This window comes from Neomonachus schauinslandi, chromosome 2 (genome assembly GCF_002201575.2).
Source record: "Neomonachus schauinslandi chromosome 2, ASM220157v2, whole genome shotgun sequence".
Lineage (NCBI taxonomy): Eukaryota > Metazoa > Chordata > Mammalia > Carnivora > Phocidae > Neomonachus > Neomonachus schauinslandi.
This window is the reverse complement of record NC_058404.1, coordinates 75,821,087-75,845,423: the sequence shown is the minus strand read 5'-3', so window position 1 is coordinate 75,845,423 and position 24,337 is coordinate 75,821,087. Positions and strand designations below refer to the sequence as shown.

Below are 24,337 nucleotides of genomic sequence, written 5' to 3'. Positions count from 1 at the left end.
AAGATGTACAAGGATACAAAGATAGGCATGGAGAGTTTTTACGGTTTGTTAAAATTATCTACTTGGAGAGTATATCATTATACATATTATTTCATTTTCAAAGATCTTCGCTGTTTCAAACACTTTGCTAAAACCCAAACAAATTTAGCTGAGGAAAGAAAGTAAGGAAACTGAAAAGCCACAGATTACTCAGCTTAAAAAAATCATTCCATGAATCATGGTTGGCAAAAGCTTCCAACAGGATAGGGAGGGGGAAAAAATGAGCAGTCAGCTACAGCAACATCTGCAAACACCCTAAGACCCGGACAGCCTCATCCTTAACTCTCTATTGCCCAGAACTTTTCAGAAGTTGGATTTCAACGTTTCACTGATAATTAGGTCTAATGTGCTATTACATAGAAGGCGGTGGTTCTTGACCAGGAGTGCCCCCTTCCCCAGGGGACACTTGACAATGCCTGGAGACATTTGTGGTTGTCACGGGTGGGGAAGGAGGAGCTACGGGTATCTAGTAGGTAGAGAAGCCAGTGATGTTGTTAAACGTCCTACCATGCAGCCTACAACAAAGACTTATGTCACCCAAAACATCAATACTGCTGACGCTGAGAAACTTGGCCACAGGGTAAGCAACAAGGGCACGGCTGCTCGAGGTTTTCACACGTGCCTCTTTGGAGGCTGCTGTAAAAGGCTGTTAATCAACCTGAAGACTATTATATACGAAAGAAAGAACTACAAAATCCACAGGTTGTCTTTTTTTTTTTGACTCCAAATAATTTTTTTCAGTACATGCTTAAGAATAAACAAAGTAAAAAGGTCTCAGTGTTACGGAAAAACTAACAACAGAGAGCAATGTGTAAGCCATAATAAAATCCTATGCAATGACTTTTTAAAAAATCCTATGCAATGTTATTAAAATACAGTTTCCTAAAGTATCTTCTGAATACTAACAATACAGAACTTAATGGCAAAACAAAGATCAAACAGGAATTCTTTTTTTCCCCTTGATTTTATTGCTTGTAGAACAGCATAAAGATACTAAAAACATACTATGAAACTTCCGGGGAGAATTATCAAAGAAAGGGCATAGGATTTACACAGTTAAATTGTATTTATCAATTTTTCTGAATAGGTTCATAATGAAAAAAAAAAGTTTTTTGACACCAAGGAGTTAGTACACAGGAAGTATGTTTTCTTAAAGACTAACAAGTAGGAAGATTCACAATAAACCATGTTTGTTTAGATATACTGCTGCTCTCCAAAGTGCACAATGTTAATATGCTTCTGGTTCCAGCTTCTCTACACAGTGACCTAGTATTACTGCCGCTTTATATTATTTTAAGATTTTATTTATTTATTTGACACAGAGAGACAGAGCGAGAGAGGGAACACAAACAGGGGGAGTGGGAGAGGGAGAAGCAGGCTTCCCGAGGAGCAGGGAGCCCGATGCAAGGCTTGATCCCAGGACCCTGGGATCGTGACCTGAGCCGAAGGCAGACACTTAATGACTGAGCCACCCAGGCGCCCCATTCCTGCCATTTTTAAAACTTTTGTTTTAATTTAACTTCGTTTCACACTCTCTCAAATAAAAACATCATGGTTTTTCACTTATGGAGCACAAAAAATTTAAAGTCATAGCAAGACAGCGCACATTTTACTCATTTTTTTCAATCGTTCCTCTTCAGCTTTAGGCTGCTAGTTTTGCTAACAAAAGGAAAATACCTCAAAGCAAAGCTGGAAACTGGATGCAGATCAGCTATGCTCATATAGCAAAGCAACAACTCTTACCTGTGGCTAAAGATGAGCTAAAAATCTGCCCAGGATACCATTTGATGTGGCTGTGATCCTAGTTTCGTAGAGTTTATTTAGGCATGTAATAGCAAATTCCCCCACAAATCTCCCTAGTGGTACAACACACAGGAGGAGGGGAGAAACAGAGTCACAATGCGTGTAAACAAGACTCAGCATCTGAGGGCTTCCCTCCAGGGCCTGTTCTGATTGGCAGATGTGCTATGACCAATCTGCACAGCTGGAATGTGTCCACTCAGGAAGTGAATGGCTTGTAGCCCTCCTTCATTCTTGGTTAAAACAGGAAATACTACAGTCATTTTATACTTTGTGCTCTAAGAAGATATAAATGCCTCCCCACAGTATTTCTCTATTTAACTAGTTGATAATCTGTTGGAAGACATTTTAAACATTCCCTCCCAAATTCCCTCAGTGTTATATGTGTTACATTCCTATGCAAATATACATACACAGTGATTATAACGTTATAACACTCCTAAGACCCATATATTTGATAATTTGAGGGTAAGGGTAAATTATCCATTACTCCCAATATCCCCCATTCTCCAGCTCTTGACAGTGGAAAACAAATTAAAACACATGTTCTTGTCTTACTCTTTTTTCTCAAAGTGTAAAAACAATCGGATTTCACATTTTGCCATAAGCCATCTTTTAGCTTGAATAGATATATATGTAGTATGTGTATGTATGTCTACACAAATTTTTATATACTTATTTTTTTTTAAAGATTTTATTTATTTATTTGACAGAGAGAGACACAGCGAGAGAGGGAACACAAGCAGGGGGAGTGGGAGACGGAGAAGCAGGCTTCCCGCTGAGCAGAGAGCCCGAGGCGGAGCTCGATCCCAGGACCCTGGGATCATGACCTGAGCGGAAGGCAGACGCTTAATGACTGCGCCACCCAGGCGCCCCTTTACTTATTTTAAGCTAAGTAATTTTCATGACAGCCAAGACGATTGTGCAATTGTCAAGAAATAACACTAGTGGCAATGCTGAATTTTTGGCAAATTAATAAATGGTTATTATTTTGGTCCAAAATCCAAGACTGAACAAAACAAAGCACTGAGGGAAGATTTGGGATCTGGATCTTGCCAACAATAATAAAACATTTGGATAGAACTCCCTTAAGAAAAGGAGAACAGATCCATAGCAAATATGGAAATTTTATCTTGACTATACATAGTGCTTTAAGCATATGGATTTTATTTATTTCAGATCAAATACTCTTTGGCATATATCCCCCCCCAAATTTTTTCAGTTTCTAATTTTTAAATAATTAGGAGAGAATAGACTTGCAAAGACTTCCTGAACTTTTACATACTTAGGAATCATACAATTAACTTACTAGACCAAAGTCTCACCATTTATATGATAAAAAAAGAATTATTAAAAATAAGAATGCTCTAGGGGCGCCTGGGTGGCTCAGTCGTGAAGCGTCTGCCTTCAGCTCAGGTCATGATCCCAGGATCCTGGGATCGAGCCCCACATCAGGCTCCCTGCTCCATGGGGAGCCTGCTTCTCCCTCTCCCACTCCCACTGCTTGTGTTCCCTCTCACTGTGTCCCTCTCTGTCAAATAAATAAATCTTTAAAAAAAAAAAAAGAATGCTCTAACTCTAACATTTAATTGCCAAATAGTACACTATCCACAGCAAATGTGCAGCGACTCCAGGGGCCCACTATGCAGTGCATGATGATTAAGTCACTCAAAGATCAGCAGTACACTCTCAATGTGAAGGTCAGCATGGCTGGGTAGCTATATAAAAGTCTGTTGGTTTTGTAGGTATATGTCACACACACACACACACACACAGTGGGGCAGGTGAGAGAAAAAGAAAATATGCTTGCATTCCCTGTTCCTACTCATCCATGTCTCCTGGTTAATAAAGCTAATTGAAGAAATGGAAGAATACCCCACAAACAGAACAAAAGCAGAACATGAGGCAGAAATGGTGTAAAAGGTGCTGTTGGCTATGTTGAGTGTAAATGTTATTGGGAGATGTAAAGGAGGCAATAGGGGAACCCAGGGTACATCAAAGGGACAGAGACCAGGAGAGTGAGAGGAAGCTATCATGGGTTGATGACTCTGTAGGAGAACTCCATTTTACCCCAAATTTCCTGCTATGATGACTTCTGATTCTAAGTAATCTGGACATACATGAATCCAATGTTTATGTATTTAGGTGATATTCCACTTAAGTAGAAATGGGCCCCTGTTCTGGCAGGGACAGCTTTTCGGGAATGGCTAGGCAGGGTCTACTGATGTGTAACCATTCAGGGTGATTCTGAATCTAATAATACGACAAACACTTTGAAATGAAGATGACAAAAATGCAAATGCCATCCTTTGCTTTGATTAAAACTATGAAGAATGGCCAACTTAGAACTTATTAGAATCCATGGTAAGACATTCAGGCTTTGAGGATTTGGCTTTGATCACTTACCTGGACAGAAAATCAAACCCTATTGGATAGGGAACTTAGACTACTAACTCAAGTCGGCAGTGAAAAGTCCTAAATCGTTCTTTGAAATTAGTGGGAAGACTCAAGTCTACATGAATGAATACACACAGACACACTCACAATAGAGTAGGAAGCGGTCTAATGGAATCTGCCTTGTACCTCATACTGGAGTATTAAAATGAGTATTATCTTCAAAATTAATATTATCTATGAGGGGCTTCTGTACCATACTCCCAAGCATTATTGTTCCAGCTTGGGAGTATATAGTATATACAGTATATGTTACTTTTAAAAAATGGATCAATCCTACATAAATGTTGTGTGCCATTCAGTATTTTTTTTTAAAGATTTTATTTATTTATTTGACAGAGAGAGAGACAGACAGAGTGAGAGAGGGAACACAAGCAGGGGGAGTGGGAGAGGGAGAAGCAGGCTTCCCGCTGAGCAGGGAGCCTGACGCAGGGCTTGATCCTAGGACCCTGGGATCATGACCTGCACCAAAGGCAGATGCTTAACGACTGAGCCACCCAGTGGCCCCCATTCAGTACTTTTTTTTTTAAGATTTTACTTATTTGACAGAGACAGCAAGAGAGTACAAGCAGGGGGAACAGTAGAGGGAGAGGGAGAAGCAGGCTCCCCACCGAGCAGGGAGCCTTCTATGGGGCTGGATCCCAGGCAGGACCTGAGCTGAAGGCAGATGCCTAACCGACTGAGCCACCTAGGCCTCCCTGTGCCATTCAGTACTAACTAAAGGATCCACATATTCTGAAAAAGAATTCCCTGCAGCAACAATATCATTACCAATTTACTTATAAGCAGAATAAATAAAATAATGTATCCATCCATGAGAAGGAAGAGGATATTCATGGATCATGAATCTTACTTTGGTGACTCTTCTCAAGACTTAGTTCCACTCAATAGCTCATGGATGGAATTGTACATATATGAGATCAGAGTTTTCAGAGGCTTTGTTAAAGTCTTTAAATGGTTCTTTTATTTAGGCAAAGAAAACTGCAACTATATGTCTACCTGAAAAGAAGCCAGGGTTCATTCTACAAAATCACTGACACTAACACTTATTCATGTCCTCCTTCTAGTTCATTTCACCACCCTTGTCTGGGTGGTCTCCAAACTGATTTTTAGTCATTTTTGGGACTCCCACACTAAACAGTATATTGCTCTTTTATCTTTTTTTTTTTTTTTTAAGATTTTATTATTTGAGAGAGAGAGAGTTCAAGCATGAGCACAAGCAGGGGGAGAGGCAAAGGGAGAGGTTGAGAAGCAGACTCCCGGCTGAGCAGGGAGCCCAAAACAGGGCTCTACTTATCATGACCCTGCCATTCTAACCTGAGCAAAAATCAAGAGTTGGATGACTAACCGATTTTGCTGTTGTTGAACCCAAGAAAGTTACTACTACACCAAGAAATTAAAGACTGTCTCTGTGAGTTACCACTTCAGGAGGCATATTATAGAGTTTATGTGACTGCTACTCACGCTTCTGTGGGTAAGTGGAAAAATTTAGTCTACACCACTGTCAATACTGACACCTGTTATTAATTCTAAAACGCCTGAACTCATTAAAATGCAGCACCCTAATCACACAGTGAGGGCGGAACTGGAGAGGAAGGGAAGTTTTGTTCAATAAGGGAATTCTGTTTCAACAAAGCAGACTGTCTCTGGAATCTGTTTTCTCCTTCCCATGCCTACCGTCTTTACCTGTATTTATGTTCTGATCAGCACTTGTCAGGACTGTTGTGTCTTGACTGGATTGTCGGGTTCTAGTCTCTTTTCCCCCAATTCAGCCATCTTGCTGTCCAGACAAATCTGTGCCTCAGAAAAATTACAAATCACCTCATGTTTAGAGTCTAAGAGGATTACGTGAGCTAATGACAGTGACGTTCTTAGGACTTTGTGCAAAGTGAGCACTCAATAAACGTCAGCTGCCATGTGGTTAAAAGGCCAGCTATTTATTAGTGGTTGTGACTGGCCCTGCCCTGTGGTGACGGCACAAGTGACTCAGTCTCTCTAAACCTAGGTTTTCTCATCTACACAGTAGGGAAGAATGCTATCCTGATAGAGCCTTTGTGAAGATAAATGAATTAAAGGGTATAAAGAACTTAGCTTAGTACCTGGAACACAAATTCTATGACCCTGTTACGACAACTCTTACTATCTTTAGTACCTGGCTCAAAAACCACCTTTTTCATGAAACTGTCCCTGACTCCTCTTTCTTTTTGGCATCCTTGTATTCAATTTCCTATTGCTGCTGTAACAAATTACCACAAACTTAGTGACTTAAAACAACAAAAACCAATTATCCTATAGTTCTAGCGGCTAGCAGTCAAAAGGCTAAAAGTCAAGGTGTCTGCGGGGCTACATTCCTTCCGGGCGCTCAAAGTGAGAATCTGTTTCCTTGTCTTTTCTAACTTCTCAAGGTCCCCTGCTTTCCTTGGGTTGTGGCCCCTTCCTCCAACAATGTAACATCTTTACATCTTTCTCTTTTTCTCACTCTGACCTCCTCTTCTGCCCCCCCCTTTCCACTTAAAGGACCCTTAGGATTATACTGGGCCACCAGGATCATCCAAAATAATCTGGTCATATCAAGGTCAGTTGATTAGCAACCTTAATTCCTCTTTGACATGCAATATAACATCTTCACAGGTTCCAGCGTTTAAGACATGGGCTTCTTTGAGGGGACAACATTATTCTGCCTACCACATCCTATCTGAATTCTCATGCTCTCTATATCACTCATTTGACACTTAGCATATACGTCTTATTAACTTAAGGTTTCAGGCATGTGTCTATCCCCTTATCCCATCAGTGTTTCTGATAAAGGCAGGACTCTTTGTTATAAAAGTTTTAAGTAAGCTCTACGCCCAATGGGAGGTGTGGGGGCTTGAACTCATGACCCCAAGATCAAGAGCAGCATGCTCTACTGACTAAGCTAGCCAGGCACCCCTGCAGGACTTTATCTTAAACTCTGCTTCATAGTCAGCCCTCTGTAAATGTTTGTTGATAATGGTGATGTCCAATACCCTTTCATTCCCCTTCCTGACTTTTTGCCCTGTCACTTAGGCTATAGCTAGTTCAGTAACATATCTTTACCAGTGGAAAAAAAAAATGTGTCTTCCTAAGAATGCCCATACATGTTTTTACTTTTTATAAACACAGTAGTGATTCAAGAATCACCTCTGCCCTATAATGACCCACATTTGGTCTACTCTTGTCTCAAAGTAGCTCTCACCAAACCAAACCATACATAGGAGAAAAAACTACAGAACATCTGAATTCAAAGAAGAATCACCTATCTGGCAAGAGACTGCTACCTTTAAAATAATTTTTCGTTAAAATGGTTCAACTGAATCATTTTGTTACTGAGTTCAACTCACTACTGAACTAGGCTTTTTAAGTTAGTTTCAGAGATGAAAAGTCAGAGCCACCATCTACACTGCCTCTCTTCACCCCAAGGTGCATTTGGTAGAAACTTTAGGAAGATGGACATTTTACCAGTGCCACTCAGGTCCTGGGAGCAAGGTGATGGGGGCAGGAGAAATCTAAGCAGGCTTAGAACAGGGTGCCATCAACTCTCCTTGCTGTTCCCACCTCAGGCTCCCTAAGGATTCTCTTAATAATTACTCTCAGACCTTTTTTTGGTACAAAATCACACGTTTTCAGCAAGTGAAACTCATGATTCAAAGAGGGATAAAAAGACCTTTTAGTTAAATTTAAATCTCTATTCCCCTAACTACCAAATTAAAAATATTAGACCCATATTCAAAACATGAGGTCATCCCTAAGGGTTTTTCTAAAGGAGTCATAAATTTTACCTAGGATAAGATACGCTACGAGAAAGGTAACCCGAGAAAGTGACCCAATGACAGGCATTTCTTACAGTGTTTCCCAAATTATAATAACCTCCTGGTTAGTCACAGAGCATATTAGTATCTTAACGACTCTGAGAAATCTTGCAATTAAAAAAAAAAGAATTGTTTAACTTTGTTTAACACAGCATTTCCCAAACTAATTTGAGGATGAAACATTTCTTACAAAATCATACTTGGTATCTGGTAGCCTGGCACACAGTGTGATCTTATCATCGCCATCCACTCCCCTGGAAAACCAAAGTCACAGCTTGGCGTGTGCAGCTCCGTGGCCAGCACCATGCCGGGTATGCAGGTGGCACTTCTCTAATGAACTCAGCTCCCACCGCTGTGGGGCCAGGCACAGGCTCCAAAAGCAAAGCAGAGTAGGAGTCTCCATTCCAATCCTATCAGGTCAAGCCCTGGTCTTTTAAGATTATATTAAAATGTCCTTTCTATATTCCCCTCACTTATTTATCTTTGATTTTGCCATTGTGTAGGTTAATTTGTGCATCTCAGAATTACATGTTCCACAGAGATGAGTGCACTTAGGGTCTCCAGGTGGCTACTACTGGTCATACCCGTAATGGGAAATTGATAAATATTTCAGTATGACAACCCAGAAAGAGGTTAAGTCCAGGCAGTCTAGGTCAGACAGCCTTGTTTCGAGTTCTTGCTTCGCCATCTATTACCTGAATGGCCTTAGCAAGATATTTAAGCACTGTAAGCCTCAGTATCCATATCTGTAAAGAGGGTAACAGGAGTACCCATATCTCATCAGGTTGAATGGGGAGTAAGTGAAGAAATACATACAAAGGATAGTAGGACTGCTGACGAGGATAAATGCTCACTAAATGTTTACTATTGGGATGATAATATCAGGGAAACAGAATATGCATAGAGTTCATAATACTGTGAGCACCATGATCTAAAAAGGTTAATTATCCTTTGTCCAGTATGGATTTTTTAATTCTTTGGGATTTTTTTCTCTTGCTTATTACTGGTCAAGAGGACAGGACTGTACTAGTAATTAATTTCCAATCTTCCTCTTATCCAATCACTCCAGCCTCTTACCCTTTTGAACCAAGGGCTAACTATAAAAAATTAACAAATATGGACTTTCAGTTTTCTTCATTTTCCCACTGCAGCCTCTGACAGAGGTGATATATAAGGCCTAAGCAAGCAGGAGAAAAGAGAAAGAGAACTCAAAGGCAGAGGCAGTGCCTTCAGGATGAAAACAGTGCTAACCAAGAATCACCACCCCACCCCCCATTCCTTGAAGTCTTTCCCCATCCCTAGTTCATCCTGCTGGTATTAAACCCTCACAGTCATTTTCTGAGACCCAAGATCTTTAAAATAAATTTCCTGAGTAGGATTAAAGAGTGATATAAAGAAAGAAACTAAATAGATAAAATATTTCTATTTATAATATATGTTATATTTATCTATATAGATATAAAATTACTGAAATCTGCCTCTATATCTTAGGATAGTATGGATTTCTTTTACAAGAATCCAAAAAATGGGGCACCTGGGTGGCTCAGTCGGTTACTGCCCTCTGTTCAGGTCATGATCCCAGGTCCTGGGATTGAGCCTTGCATAGGACTCCCCCCTCTGCCCCTGCTTGTGCTCTCTCTCTTGCTCACCCTCTCAAATAAATAAAATCTTAAAAAAAAAAAAAAAAGAATCCAGAAAACAAGGATTAAAATTGTTATTTAATTGTTATTTCAGGTGTCAAAGGATAGATAACATCTCTAACCACAGGTTGCTTTTTCAGCTGTTAGGGTAAAAATAAGGATGATTTTTTTTTCTTTAAAGGGCAAACGCCCATTCTTACGGTCTCCTATTCCTTTAGTTTTGATTAATTTGCAGACGTTACAACAAAGTTTTACCTTTTTACACTTGTCTCTGCGAAATGAGCAAATATCAGACACCACTCTAACCAAGAGACTCCTTCATCTGCAGAGAAGCAGAAAAAAAGGAGGAGGGGGGAGATCGCCTTATTCCAATTACCATATACCTCACTCTAAGATTAGGGTGTGCAAATCTTTCCTATACAGATAAGGACTTTTCTGATCTGAGTCCTCAAACAGATTTTTATCCACAGTGGGGCAGTCTTGGTCTCTAATCTAAAATCAAGTAAAGGTAAAGCCTTATCTGGCCTTGCCACATTACCTTAACTAGGGATAGAGAATGTATTCCTTGCACACCACCACATTGCTTCTTACAAATTCAAGCCCACCCGTCTCCTTCCTCTCCACTTTATTAACAAAATTCCATCCGCACAACCACCTTCAAAAGGCTACTGGGACACAAGTGAAGAGAATGCCCAACTGTCTCATTCTATTCTTCAACTGTACAGAATGCCTCTGAAGTAAGTGTTCAGTTCTGATTTTTCACAATTCTAAAGACACACAGGATCTTTAAGAGGAGACCTGAGAGACATCTGCCATCTCAGCTTTGAAGCCTTACTTGATTCCCCACGGGCAGAAATAACGCTTCCCCACCCCCACCACACAGTGCCTAGCACCCATCAGCACTTACCACATGTTGAATCACCTTCTAATTCTCTTTATCGATGTCTTTTTTTTTTTTTTAAGATTTTATTTATTTGACAGAGAGAGACACAGCGAGAGAGGGAACACAAGTAAGGGGAGTGGGAGAGGGAGAGGGAGAAGCAGGCTTCCCACCGAGCAGGGAGCCCGATGAGGGGGCTCGATCCCAGGACTCCGGGATCATGACCCAAGCTGAAGGCAGGCGCTTAACGACTGAGCCACCCAGGCACCCCTCTTCATCGATGTCTTATTGTTTCCACTTTATAAGTTCCTTCAAGACAGGGCCTTTATATGCCTTGTAATGGCAGGCAGAGCACCTTACACACAGTAGGTACAACCTAAGTATCTATCGTTGAGTATACTGGTATGAGTCCTCTCCAACACCTCTGCAAACTGGGAATCAGCTGAGCTACAAAAGCCTTTGTATCATCTGGTGTTTCTTTTGGGGGTGCGAGGAAGCAGTTGTTATTAATTCATGGAGAAGACAGATTGTGCATTACCATGCAAACGCTTCAAATGAAAGCATTTTGAAGTGCGGCTTCAGAGTTGCAGCATTCACAAAACACTCTATTTGTGTAATGAAAAATGCACCGTTTAAGGGGAGGAAAAAGCAATGCAATTATTACAAAGAAGCACAGGAAGCTACACAAGGGATTCACCTTCTGTGGCTCCCAGGTCACAAAACACAGTTGAGATAAATTCAGAACTGGTGATCAGCATAACGACAACGATGACAGCGATTATTCACTGAGTCTTCACTATGTTAGAGGCATTCTAATATAGTCTCATTTACTCTTCATGGAATTCCCAAGATGCGAGTCTTTTCCACTTTACTGATGAGAAAGCAAAGTCTCAGAGAAGCTAATTAAATAAAAAGGGAGTACGAATTTTCAAACCTGGATCTGAGGAATCCCAAAGTCCCTGCCCTTCCCACTCTATCAGAAGGCTGGAGGTCCCACTTGTTTGATAAACTACAAGGATAAAAGTGTAGAAATGCTGTTCACCAAAAGCCACACTTATATTTCAGTATCAGATGGTGTGTTGTTTAGAGACTGAACCCAGGGCCTCAGAAATTCCTTCCCACTGTCTCTGAGGTTTTCTTCAGCTTCACAAAACAAACACCCTCTCATAAATTCCTAAGAATACAGAAGATTTTGCCTTGGGTGTCTTATGACAAGATACCTGCACCGGGAAAATATCTCCAATTCACTACCTAGTGCCATCAATAATCTTTTACTACTAACATTTAATCTATGGGTTCAACAGAGTATGGATATAGGTACATGATGACAGGGACAATTCATTATAAAATTAAACAGATTATGAGAATATTGCTTGTTGTTAATTCCTGTACTTGCAGAGTGAAATTTTTAGAAAAGAATAAAATGACCTAAAATAATTATTAAATGTTTATACGACACCAATCTGGGTATTGGTGATTTTCTTTTCAAATACAATTAGCCATCTATTAGTTGCAACACAAAATCCACTCTTAATAATGATAGTTAAAACATACAAACACTGGGCAGTGAGAAGGAAGAAGTATTAGCCACATACCAGAAACTGGCTCTGGGGCAGCTCGTGTCATTTATGCAAATCAGACTTTCAGATATTGTGGGTTTGCCTGTCATCCACTATCCAAGATTTCCACACTACTCCACACCCAGACTCACTGACACATTTGAAATATGTTTGTTTGCATCATTCCTGGGTTAACCCATGCACCACAAGCAATTAAAAAAATAGGTCTGAGAAACAGCGGATACTTCCAGTAATGCGGAGATGAAGTACAGATCCAATTCTACTTTATCAGAAACCTGAGTAAGGCGTTGTATGCTTTCTTCCCACGGTGCCATGAATGAAACACCTGCAGATGCAGGTGAGTGAGATCAACCTTAGACACCCTCTGGCTCAGTGTGCTCAGGTATAGACCTCTCTAATCTACCCAACTCTGGCCCAGAGAAAAAAGAATCAAAGACAATGCTGACTGTCTTGAAGGGTAAGAGACTGTGGAATACTCCTAGAACACAACAAAAGCTACATTCAACAAACTTACAATCTATGTTGAGACAAAAGAGCAAACAATTTCTAATGCATACTATTAGTACAAAAAATGCAGAAGAACCTTTGATGTGCCATGAGAATTGTAAGAATCCACAAAATCTTTAATAAAAATATTTGCACAAATTCCCCAGACCTCTCTCAAATAACAATTTCACCCAAATCCATGTATTTCCTGTGCATATCCGTATAGCATGCATTAACTGCATTTTCAACTTTCATTACAGTTTTATCAACCACTGGGACTGGTGTACTAGCCTTACAGCAGGAATAAAAAATTCCAACATCAGCTGACATGAAAATTACTTGAACTTACAGGGTTTCTAGTGAATCATCAAATGGTGAATATCAAATAAATGAATGCCCAGGAGCTACTACTAAAATATAGGATTATAAGGGAAGGTTTAGTTGTGACTAAGAAATCTTCAAGGCTTGCCAGAATAGATAGTATTTGATTTGAGCATAACTTTAAGTTGGCAAAATTTGAGAAGTAAATATGGGAAGAAAGGCATCTGAGTTTAGGAAAGCTACATACTACACAATAGTAGTGAAAGCACAAAGAACTGAGGGATAGTACTGAGTAATCAGGTTGTAGATAGATCCCAGAGTGTAAGGAAAATATACTGGGAGATGATATTACAACATTAATTCAGGATCATTTGGAGAAATTCATGAATGTTATACGTTAGCATTTGTACTTTTCTGCAGGCAATGGAGAAAGGGTAGCCTGGTGGAATGGACTGGGGTGGAGGGCTGGAGGTTGAAAGACCACTAACGGTATAAACCAGGTGGAAAGCTTGATCTAAGGAAAGCGTAGGAGGAAATGAAAGTGGGAGGGTCGAGTAGAAACAGACAGGATTAGCAATGGGCAATATGTGTTGAGGGAAGAAGAGTGAGTAATGATATGGTGCGTAGTATATGTTCCCAATAACTGTGGTTAGTAAAGCAAGATGAGACAATGGGTAGGAATATATCATGTTTAGGATAACATTCACTACCTAGTACTATCAATAATCTTATGCTATTAACATTGATGAGTTCAAAGAGTATGGAGACAGGTTTGAGGCTTTAAAGTGAAAAATTATATGGAAATATTTACTTGACTCATTTAAGGTGACTGAGTGGTTACATCCACCTCCTCTCCCTATAAATTGAAAGACAATAAAATAAAAAACAAAAACATGAATAGAACCGTAACAACACTAAAACAAAACAAGAATGAGAGTGATCCAATGAATCAGACATCCTAAAAAATTTGAAACCAAGGTCAAAGACATCAGAGATTAAACATGAGTTCTCTCTAGCAAGCTCCTTCTGGGTCAAAGAATAAAAACTGGCCCCTTGGACATCCATGAAGATAGTTAATTAGAGCTATATTCAGATGGCCAGATCCAGCTCCTCAGCACTGTTCAGCCCGTTCCACAACCAATTACACCTAGAAGCCAGGCAAGGCTTTCCTTTTGAGCTAAAGGCAAAAAACTGCTACTCATATAAAGTTAGTGATCTGCCTAGGGAGAATCCCAGTGGGGACCAGGGACTTGAGAGGAAAAAGAGTACAGTTTAGGTAATTTAGGATTTAAATTAACTTCAGACCCAGAAATTGTTGGGAGACAGAGAGAAAAGACAGGTCCTACAGGTAAAATAGAGTAAACCACTCCATTTCTAGATACATCTCACCCTTAGAATAACAACTTCCTTAACTTGGCAATTTTGAGGGTCTGAGCTTGTCTTCCAACTCCCTTACAGGAAAACCCACCAATAGTATAACCCATTAATACACCACTGACACAGTCAGTTATGTCATTCAGAGGAAAGCATTTCTGGAGAAATAAAACCACCATGTATATCAGCCAATTTAGCCTTTTATTCATAAACATGTACCTACAACCAATGCTAAGCAAAGCATCTAAGGAAAAATCAATGGTATAAAAGGGAAAGATCAAGATGAATGATCAATTCTGGAACAAAAAGAAACAATTTAGAGAACAGAAGAGAATGTTTAAAATATTCTAAATGAGGGGCACCTGGGTGGCTCGCTCAGTTAAGCATCTGACTCTTGGTTTCGGCTCAGGTCATGATCTCAGGGTGGTGAAATCAAGCCCTGTGGCGGGCTCCGCACTCAGCGGGGAGTCTGCTTGAGATTCTCATTCTCTTCCTCTGCCCCATGCCCCCTCTCCTCCCACCAAATAAATAAATCTTTTAAAAAAAGAAAAAAGAAAAAATATTTCTGAATTTCACATACTGGCCTGCCAACCTGATCTATGCCAAACTGAAAAGTAATGGTAATAATCAGAGCTGCATTTCCATTCTCTGTACCATGTGCATCAACTAACTGTCACAGCCCTGCAATTATTCCCATTTTAAAGTGTGGAGACTGGGGCGCCTGGGTGGCTCAGTCGTTAGGCGTCTGCCTTCGGCTCAGGTCATGATCCCAGGATCCTGGGATCGAGCCACACATCAGGCTCCCTGCTCAGCGGGAGGCCTGCTTCTTTCTCTCCCACTCCCCCTGCTGGTGTTCTCCCTCTCCTGTCTCTCTGTCAAATAAATAAATAAAATAAAATAATAAAATAAAATAAAATGTGGAGACTGAAGTTCCCCAAGGTTAAGTAACTGGTCCAGGGTCATAAGAACAACCAACAAGGGCAGATCTGGGACTGGAACTCAGCTGGTTTGACTCCAATCCCACATTCAAGACTGGCTTTTCACATAGCACATTCTTGATGTGCTTTTTAAATAAACAGTGAAAGAAAGTGAAAACATCACATTTCCATTAACAAGTCAGAATTTTGTTTGTTAAAAGGAAAAAGTGCAATGGAATATAAAGGAGACTGTGTATTTAGAAGGATAGATTTTATATGACTTTACATGGTTCTTAATGTCCTTGGGTGACAGCTGATTGGGAAATTAATGCCAATATTCTAAGACAAAGCCTCCGGTATGAGGTCTTCAATAATAAAGCGGGTTGCATTTAACTAGGACTGTAAGATTCTTAATCCCTAAATACGATATGTGGGAAATAAAAAAGATAAATGATCTTTCGATAAAAAGCTGTAAGAAAGTCTCCCGTGTACAGATAAGAAGCTGAACATAGATGTGGCATTGACAGTACAACTAACAAAGCTGTAGAATCAAGGGGGGAAACAGAATAAGCAGAAAAAGTTTCCCAATAATAATTCCAAGTAACAGACACACTGACAATTCTAGGAATACTCCTGACAATTAGACAAACAATAAAAAGATTCAGTGAGAACAGAGTACCCCCAAACTTCTCTTCCATTTCCCTAGAAACAGACAGCATTGTAGAAAGAACTCTCCCTCGTTATCTCTCCTTAATCTTTACGATGCTAATCAATTAAGAGCAAATTAACATGCAATCAAGAATTTGTGTATTTCCTGAGTAATCTGTGTCCAAATATAAGAAAAACCATTGTATATTTAAATTGAGAGCATACTGTTATGATCAAATTAAAAAATATAATAAATAGTAAATAAAAAGGTGAGACTTTATACTATAAAAGGAAAAAATAAATTGGAGAAAGGGAAAAAGCAATGTTTCGCTTCTATTTCCCTCCATGAATACCATTACGATGTGGGAGCCAAACTGTATAAACTGATGTCACATACACTCAAAACAAACACGGCGGTAAATAAAGTGATTCCTGTCTCTAGTAAGGATGTTACTGACAACAGGAAGTTCTCAACTGTCTTAGGCATTCATATGATGTTGCCTACTGGCAGAAATTAAGTCATAAAAGGACAAGAGAAGAACAAAAGGCAATCATTAGTGTTATTATTTTGAAAGACTGAAACAAAGCATGAGACATCAGATCTGTCCCGTATGTTTCCAAGGTTATTCCCTAAATCAGTGCAGGACAACTGCTGGAGAAAAGCTGAACATTCAAAAATTCTTCATTTGTGGGGCGCCTGGGTGGCTCAGTAGATTAGCGTCTGCCTTCGACTCAGGTCATGATCCCAGGGTCCTGGGATCAAGCCCCACATCGGACTCCCTGCTCCACGGGAAGCCGGCTTCTCCCTCTCCCACTCCCCCCTGCTTGTGTTCCCTCCCTTGCTGTGTCTCTGTCAAATAAATAAAATCTTTAAAAAAAAAAAAAATTATTGTTATTCTTTTACTGAGCACTGAGGAAAATTGCTTTTCGTTGATATTAAGCTCAGGGAAGACTGATATGGTTTGAGAACAGCTGCTGAAAAGGAGACAAACCATAAACAGAGAGATTTTCCAATCCTTGCTAGAGCAAGAACCAAACAGGGAGTACATCTCCAGGTATGTCCTCTTCAAGGAGTGAAAAACTCAACGGATTTTCAAGACTCATTTTGGAGCTGAATTTCCAAGGTGTTACATACACTTCTTTAAAGCAGTAGCAGGCATTGATTGGTAGGGAGGCTAAGTGATTTTTGTGGGTTAGTGAAATAGCTTTTGGCTCCTGAACTTAATAACTAGGAAACAAAAGCTGATTTGACCTCTAAGGGTCTAGAGTAAACCAGACACACACATCTTAAACGTGACGCCGCCACAGAGTCTTTTCACATCTCTGAAAAACGAAACTGCTGAAGGGTTTTCTTTAGTTCAAAGACACGCTAATACATGAGTTTGGGGGAACTGCCCCTTTAGATTTTAGAGAAATTGGGTCAAAACCCTGACAGCATGTAGAAGGAAAGCTCAGCATTCAAGATAGCCTAAGGAAAACAGAAGCTGCAACAAAATCAGGAAAGGAAGATGCTAATATCTGATTCTATATTGTTTCTTTCGACATCTGAGGATCACAGGAATGGCTTTTTCTCAGAATTATCTTTAAAAAAAAAAAGATTAAAAATGAGATTTAAACATAAACCCAATGCTTTTTTAAAGGGCTTGACAACACCATGTTATAGTCAGAGACCATAAGATAGACATGTCAAGTGAAATGTACATTCTGGGAAAGTATAAGATGCAAATGGACATCAGAACTGTGGTAGCCTCTCAATTTTGCCAGGCAATTTAAAATAATTAATCTGTACAGAAAAAGTGTCTCCAATGTTCATCTGAAATGTTAACCAAGTGTCAATAGGTACGGCTGTCTCTAAAACATAGCCATAGCAAAACTGACGGGTTAAATGGGAGCAATCTCTACTGTATAGAATCCAAGTGTATATAAGAATAATTAAATTGCAGGGTGCCTGGGTGGCTCAGTTGGTTAGGCATCTGTCTTTGCTCGGGTCATGATCTCAGGGTCCTGGGATCGAGTCCCACATCGGGCTCCCTGCTCAGTGGGGAGTCTGCTTCTCCCTCTGCCCCTTCCATGTGTGCACATGCGTGCTCTCTCTCTCTTGCTCTGCCCTCTCTGCCTCAAATAAAATATTTTCTTAAAAAAAAGAATAAACTGCTAAGCAGTTTTATCACTACTGACCTTTCTGACTTAGTCTTTAAACTCATTAGTATATTAATATTAATTTGTTCAAGTCTTGAATAAGTACTGTAACAAGACACAGTCCCCTATTAATTTGTTTTTTAGGGGAAAAGTAAGGGGATATCGCTATTTGGTAAGATTTCAGGTGAATGCTTTAATACAGGAAAAGGGAATCCTGCCTTAGCAGTGTCAAGTCTTCACAGGAGAACAAATCTAAGACACAGATGGGTTATTTCCACCTTCCCAGCTTTTAGTGGTGACTGTACCCAGAGCCTTTTAAGATGTTCCTGAGGCAGACCCATTCCCTGTAAAAGATCATAAAAGTTCCCAGTTTGCTCCAGCTGAAAAGTCATCTAAGTTCAAATTCAATTGAATGGATTTGCATTGGCCCAATCTGGCTTATGAGTCTTTCACTGGGACTTGACCCATTCTCACTTCCCAAAGAATTTAAAAACTGGGATGAATTTAACCAGAGAAGGAACAATAAAGAGAAGGACTGGAAAGATATATGACTTTACAACCATCCTGAAGACAAAGAATAAAAGGGCTGCAAACAGTTTTTCCCTAGTGACATTTGTTTTGGGTTGATTTTTTTTTTTTTAAGATTTTATTTATTTGAGAGAGTGAGAGAGCATGTGCTCATATGAGTGAGCGTGAGTGGGGGGAGAGGAGAAGGAGAAGCAGACTCCCTGCTGAGCAGGGAGCCTGAGGCGGGGCTGGGTCCCAGGAACCCAAGATCATGACCTGAGCCTAAGGCAGACGCTTAACCAACTGAAGCACCCAGGCGCCCCAGTAGATTATTTTTTAACTGATCTTTTTAGGAAAATTTCTCCATCAGATTAAGTAGCTTGGAGCAAAGTAACAAGAGGCAAATATCCTAACATCATGCAAAATTTGAATGTGAAAAGGAAACCCCAATTCCAGGTATTCATCTAAGGAGCACTGACAATATTTTATTTCTCAGAGTTTCAGGTGCTTTGTGATAACATTTTGAATTAAGGTTTTGTTCTATGCTCTCAATATTTGAAGGCTATAAAGTGATTACATTCTATTTTGGGCTTACCAAATTACCTAAGATTTTTTTCGATGATGATGCTCAATTCTGGTGTGAGTAGTGTAGAAACCCTCTTACCTACCATCTGTAGGAATGGGTATGATCTTTCTGGAGAGCTATTTGGGACTTTAAAGTTTATAGCTTTTCCTTCAAAATTCTACTTCTAAACATCTATCTTCAGGAATAGAAAAGTGAGGGAAATACCCATATGAAGGTATTTATTGCACTCCTTTACAATAGCAAGTCCAAATGGTCAACAATAGAGAAATGACCAAATGCTGACACATTTATAATTTTTTATAAACTGTGCAGTTATTACCCTATTTAACATTTATTGCCAGGAACTTACATAAAGTGCTTTACTCACTTGGCCGTCACATGAACTCTATGAAGGAAGTTCTCTTATTTACTGATGGGAAAGGAAGAAGTTCAGTTACTTTGCTAAGGTCACGGAGCTAGGAAGTGATGGTACTGGGATTCCAAACCAGTCCAGCTCCAGAACCCAAACTATTCAGCACTAAATTGCTGTTGTGTGTGTTACTTTTCAAAGGTGATTTGCATTATAATTTTTCTTCCAAAGATTTTTGCTTCAATATTCACACCCAAAACCAAGCTCTGGTTTTCTTTTAGGAAACATATCTTTTCCTTGTTTCAATGTCAGTGTTATTTTCCCTTCATAAAAAGGAATTCAGAAACTTTTCTTCATTTTCTGCGTTCTGAAACAGTTGAAAATAGCACTGGGATCATCTGTTTCTTAAAGGTGTGGTTGAATTTCCTTGTAAACTTGAAGGAGAGAAAAGGGAGGGTAGCTCGTTAACAACTTTCTCTATTTCATCAATAATAACTGTTCTTTTAGATTTCCTTTATCTTCTGGGGTCAGCTATGGTCATATATTTCCCATTTCATTTTTTTTTTTAAATCAATAGCTTTACTGAAATATTATTTACATACGTGTTCGCAGTGTACAGTTCAACGATTTTTAGTAAATTTGCAGATTTGTGCAATCATCATCACAATCATTTTAGAACATTACCATCACCCTGAAAAGATGCCTTATGCCCATCTGGAATCAATTCCCTGCTGCTATCTCCAGCCCCTCCAACCTGCTTTAATTGTACAACTCTATAACCGTAATGCCTATATGAACAGATGCATTCATTTTATATGGATTTAATAAAACAGAGCCAAATCTTGGATATATTGCATATAACGTGACTATATTATATTAGATTATTTACTTCTAAGAAATTAATGTGGTGCTATGTAAAAGTGGTATCATTTTCTTATAGCTCATTAAAGTTACCTGATATTTACGGAAAAAACAGACAGTATGATTGTTAGTATTTTCTTATGTTCAGTACTGAGACTGCTGTAAACATGATTCTTAAATTCCCCAATGGCAGCCAAGCAACAGGAAGCAAATATTAAAGTATGATCATAACAACCATCCTGCCTTCAGACATATCAGAAACTGCCATGTTTCTTTAATTTATATTTTATAACTGTAAGATAGTTCTAAATGATTTTCTTAATTTCATTTTTTAATTTTTCCTAATAAAGTATGGAAAGGGTGCCTGGGTAGCTCAGTTGGTTAAGCAACTGCCTTCAGCTCAGGTCATGATCCCGAGTCCCAGGATCAAGTCCTGCATCGGGCTCCCTGCTCGGTAAGGAGTCTGCTTCTCCCTCTAACGCCACCACCTCTTGTGCTCTCTCTCATTCTCTCTCTCAAATAAATAAATAAAATAAAATCTTTTAAAAAAAGAGGTATGGAAAAAATCTAGCTATTTCTGAATTGGACAAAGTGTTTTTCCCATAATGTCCAGGACTTGAGTGATGAGAATTAAGCCTAGCTGACTAGACGTCCAGCCAATATATTTTTAATTAGCACTGAACAGAGATTTTTTTTTTTTTAAAGATTTTATTTATTTATTTGACAGAGAGAGAGTTAGCGAGAGCAGGAATACAAGCGGGGGAGTGGGAGAGGGAAAAGCAGGCTTCCCGTCAAGCAGGGAGCCCGATGCGGGGCTTGATCCCAGGACCCTGGGATCATGACCTGAGCTGAAGGCAGACGCTCAACAACTGAGCCACCCAGGCGCCCCTGAATAGAGATTTCTTTCATTAGGAAGCATTAGTGTCATTTGATTTCTGATCTTTGCTTCAAATTCTCCCCATATAACAGGGGGGGGAACATTAAGTATAAGATTAAACTTAATTTAACAAGAAAATCTTTTTACATGTTCAAACATGCATAATCCAGTCAGTGGCATATTTAGATCTAAAATTACAAAAAATTGCTTTGAGCACTGAGAATTTCTTCCAGTGATAAAGGTCAACAGAAAACAGACCCTTGGAGAAGAAGAAATAGCACTGACTTTGGAACTATAAACATGAGTTCAAATCCATCTCCTTCTTCTTCCCTTTTTCTCCCCACCCCATCCACCACCAGGCTTTACAAAAACAAAAACAAACAACAACAACAAAAAAACAAGACAAATCACAAGCAAAAGACTTCAGTGGAAACATAGTCCCAGGACTTTCTTAAAGTGAATTTATACTGATATATACATAACCTTAACTCAGGAACTAAAGTAACTAAATTAAGTTGCTTCCCTGTCAATTAATATCCTTGTTGACCATCTGTTACTTTTCTATCATCTTCTCCTCAAAGACATAAAGTGAGCCTCAAAAACATTTAAGTGGGTATTACAAGATTGTTTTGAGTTTTAAACAGATGTGTACTTACGTGAAAGCCCAACTATAAAGAACTCAAGGGTATGTAATTGTATTGTGCTGACAAGTACAAATTCACAATAAGGTTACCCAAAACATACATATACTCACGCCTATTTTCAGAATCTGTACGGATACTTTGTCCTAGGTATATACTCATTATATCCATAAAATTTAAAAATATTTTCTTGGGCGCCTGGGTGGCTCAGTTGGTTGAGCGACTGCCTTCGGCTCAGGTCATGATCCTGGAGTCCCGGGATCGAGTCCCACATCGGGTTCCCTGCTCAGCAGGGAGTCTGCTTCTCCCTCTGACCCTCCCCCCTCTCATGTGCTCTCTCTCTCTCTCATTCTCCCTCTCAAATAAATAAAATCTTTAAAAAAAAAAATAAAAATTAAATTAAAAAAATAAAAAAATATTTTCTTAGTTAAATAAAAGAAAAAGACTTTTACTTAGCTCTTCTAGTTTCATACCTAAAACTTGTTTTCAAATGTTTCTCTGTCTGACAAAATTATCAGACAGTTATCAAGGCATCACTAATAAAAGATTTTTAACTGGAGGGGGACGCCTGGGTGGCTCAGTCATTAAGCGTCTGCCTTCGGCTCAGGTCATGACCCCAGGGTCCTGGGATGGAGCCCCACATCGGGCTCCGGGCTCGGCAGGGGGCCTGCTTCTCCCTCTCCCCCTCCCCCTGCTTGTGTTCCCTCTCTCGCTGTGTCTCTCTTTGTCAAATAAATAAATAAAATCTTAAAAAAAAAAAAATTTTTAACTGGAGAGAGATCATAAATATAAAATTCTATATAGAATAAACATGAGAAAGTGAATAAGCAGTACTAAATCTATACTGTTACATCTTAAATATGAACTATTATTATAGGTCTCTCCTTCCAAAAAAGGCCAAAATTTCAAGTTCTGAAAACCTGATCAAATAGAATAAATAAATAAAACTTCATATAAAATTTCTTTCCAATTTAGTCACCACAAACTCAGAATTAAACTCAGATAAAACCTGGAATCAATGATTTTATAAGGGTTTACCAGAGAACTCAAAATCTTTATAAACTTGCTGTAAAAAAAAAAAAAAAGATTTGAAAACAACATTTTCAAGGACAAAAGAGAAATCAAGTCTGCTCTTTTATTATGACAGCTTCCATTACCCTATAGCCTTGCCTCTGATCACTTTCCTCTTTAAGGATTTAGTTAAGGCGCTCTCTGTTTTAGCTCAATCTCAGAATTTGGAGAAGCATTAATATTCCATCCCCTGCATAAGGAATTAGAATGAAATATCTTATTTTTCTTATTCCCCAATTTCAGTCATTCCCTCCAAATGAGTACAGTATTGTTTGGTGAAAACGTTTTCTCCCAATAGTCCTATCAGATGAGCTACTGTGGAGGAGTTGAGGAAATAAACAATGAGTATGAATGAGGAGGTGGGAAAAGGGATGCTCTCAATCACTATAACTTTGTACCGTCTTTGTGGGGGACAATTTGGCAACAGAGATCAGACTTAAAACACTAGGTATTTTCCATGTAAGAGCAATTCACATCAAAGCAAGTGCAGAGGTACACACGAATACAGATATTCTTTAGCATATTCTTTTTTTCTTTTTCTTTTTTTTTAAAGATTTTATTTATTTATTTGACAGAGAGAGACATAGCGAGAGAGGAAACACAAGCAGGGGGAGTGGGAGAGGGAGAAGCAGGCTCCCCACGGAGCAGGGAGCCCGATGCGGGGCTCTATCCCAGGACCCCGGGATCATGACCTGAGCCGAAGGCAGACGCTCAACGACTGAGCCACCCAGGCGCCCCTCTTTAGCATATTCTACCGCATAATTTATAACAGCAAAAAATAAAAACTAAGTTTCCATCAACATGGACATGATTTTAAAGCTATGCTACACTTCTGTATTGTGTAATGTTATGTAGCTGAGCTAAAGGAAAGTCTTCAGCTCAGTATACGTTGGTGTGGAAGGACTGGAGGGAGAAAGGTAGGTTGCATGTAGAATACTTCCACTTTTTCTGTGATTTATTCACACACACACACAGATATGTGCATACAGAACCCACACAAATATACATGCATAGGCAGAAAAAGAAGGAAAGACATCTGGAATGATGCTCAAAAAACAACCCAAGAGGTGCTAGAAGTAAAGAGGGTGAGGAGGGAAACTTTCTATTTTACTCCGTATCTTCACTTCTCTACTCTTTAAATTTTTTTAATAATTGTAAAGAAAAAAAACCCATATATTATACCTAGCATGCAGCAGAAGAGGGAGCCAGACCTGGCAATATTTTAATAATAACTATTAACACTAGATTTCTTTCCACCTGCCAGACTGGAGAAAAAGGGCATTCTGCTCTGGTTACAGGTGCACCAGACCTAGCACAAAGTCTCCCATGATGGTTTT

General features: G+C 39.3%; 1 protein-coding gene across 1 annotated transcript in view; it reads left to right on the top strand.

Moving 5' to 3' along the window:
- Positions 1–12,535: 12,535 nt before the first annotated feature.
- The window catches only part of PRSS48 (serine protease 48), a 56,887-nt gene continuing 45,085 nt past the window's right edge, over positions 12,536–24,337 (top strand). Inside the window, 1 exon segment of the mRNA XM_044913076.1 lies at positions 12,536–12,560. Within this exon segment, the coding sequence (XP_044769011.1) occupies positions 12,536–12,560 (25 nt within the window).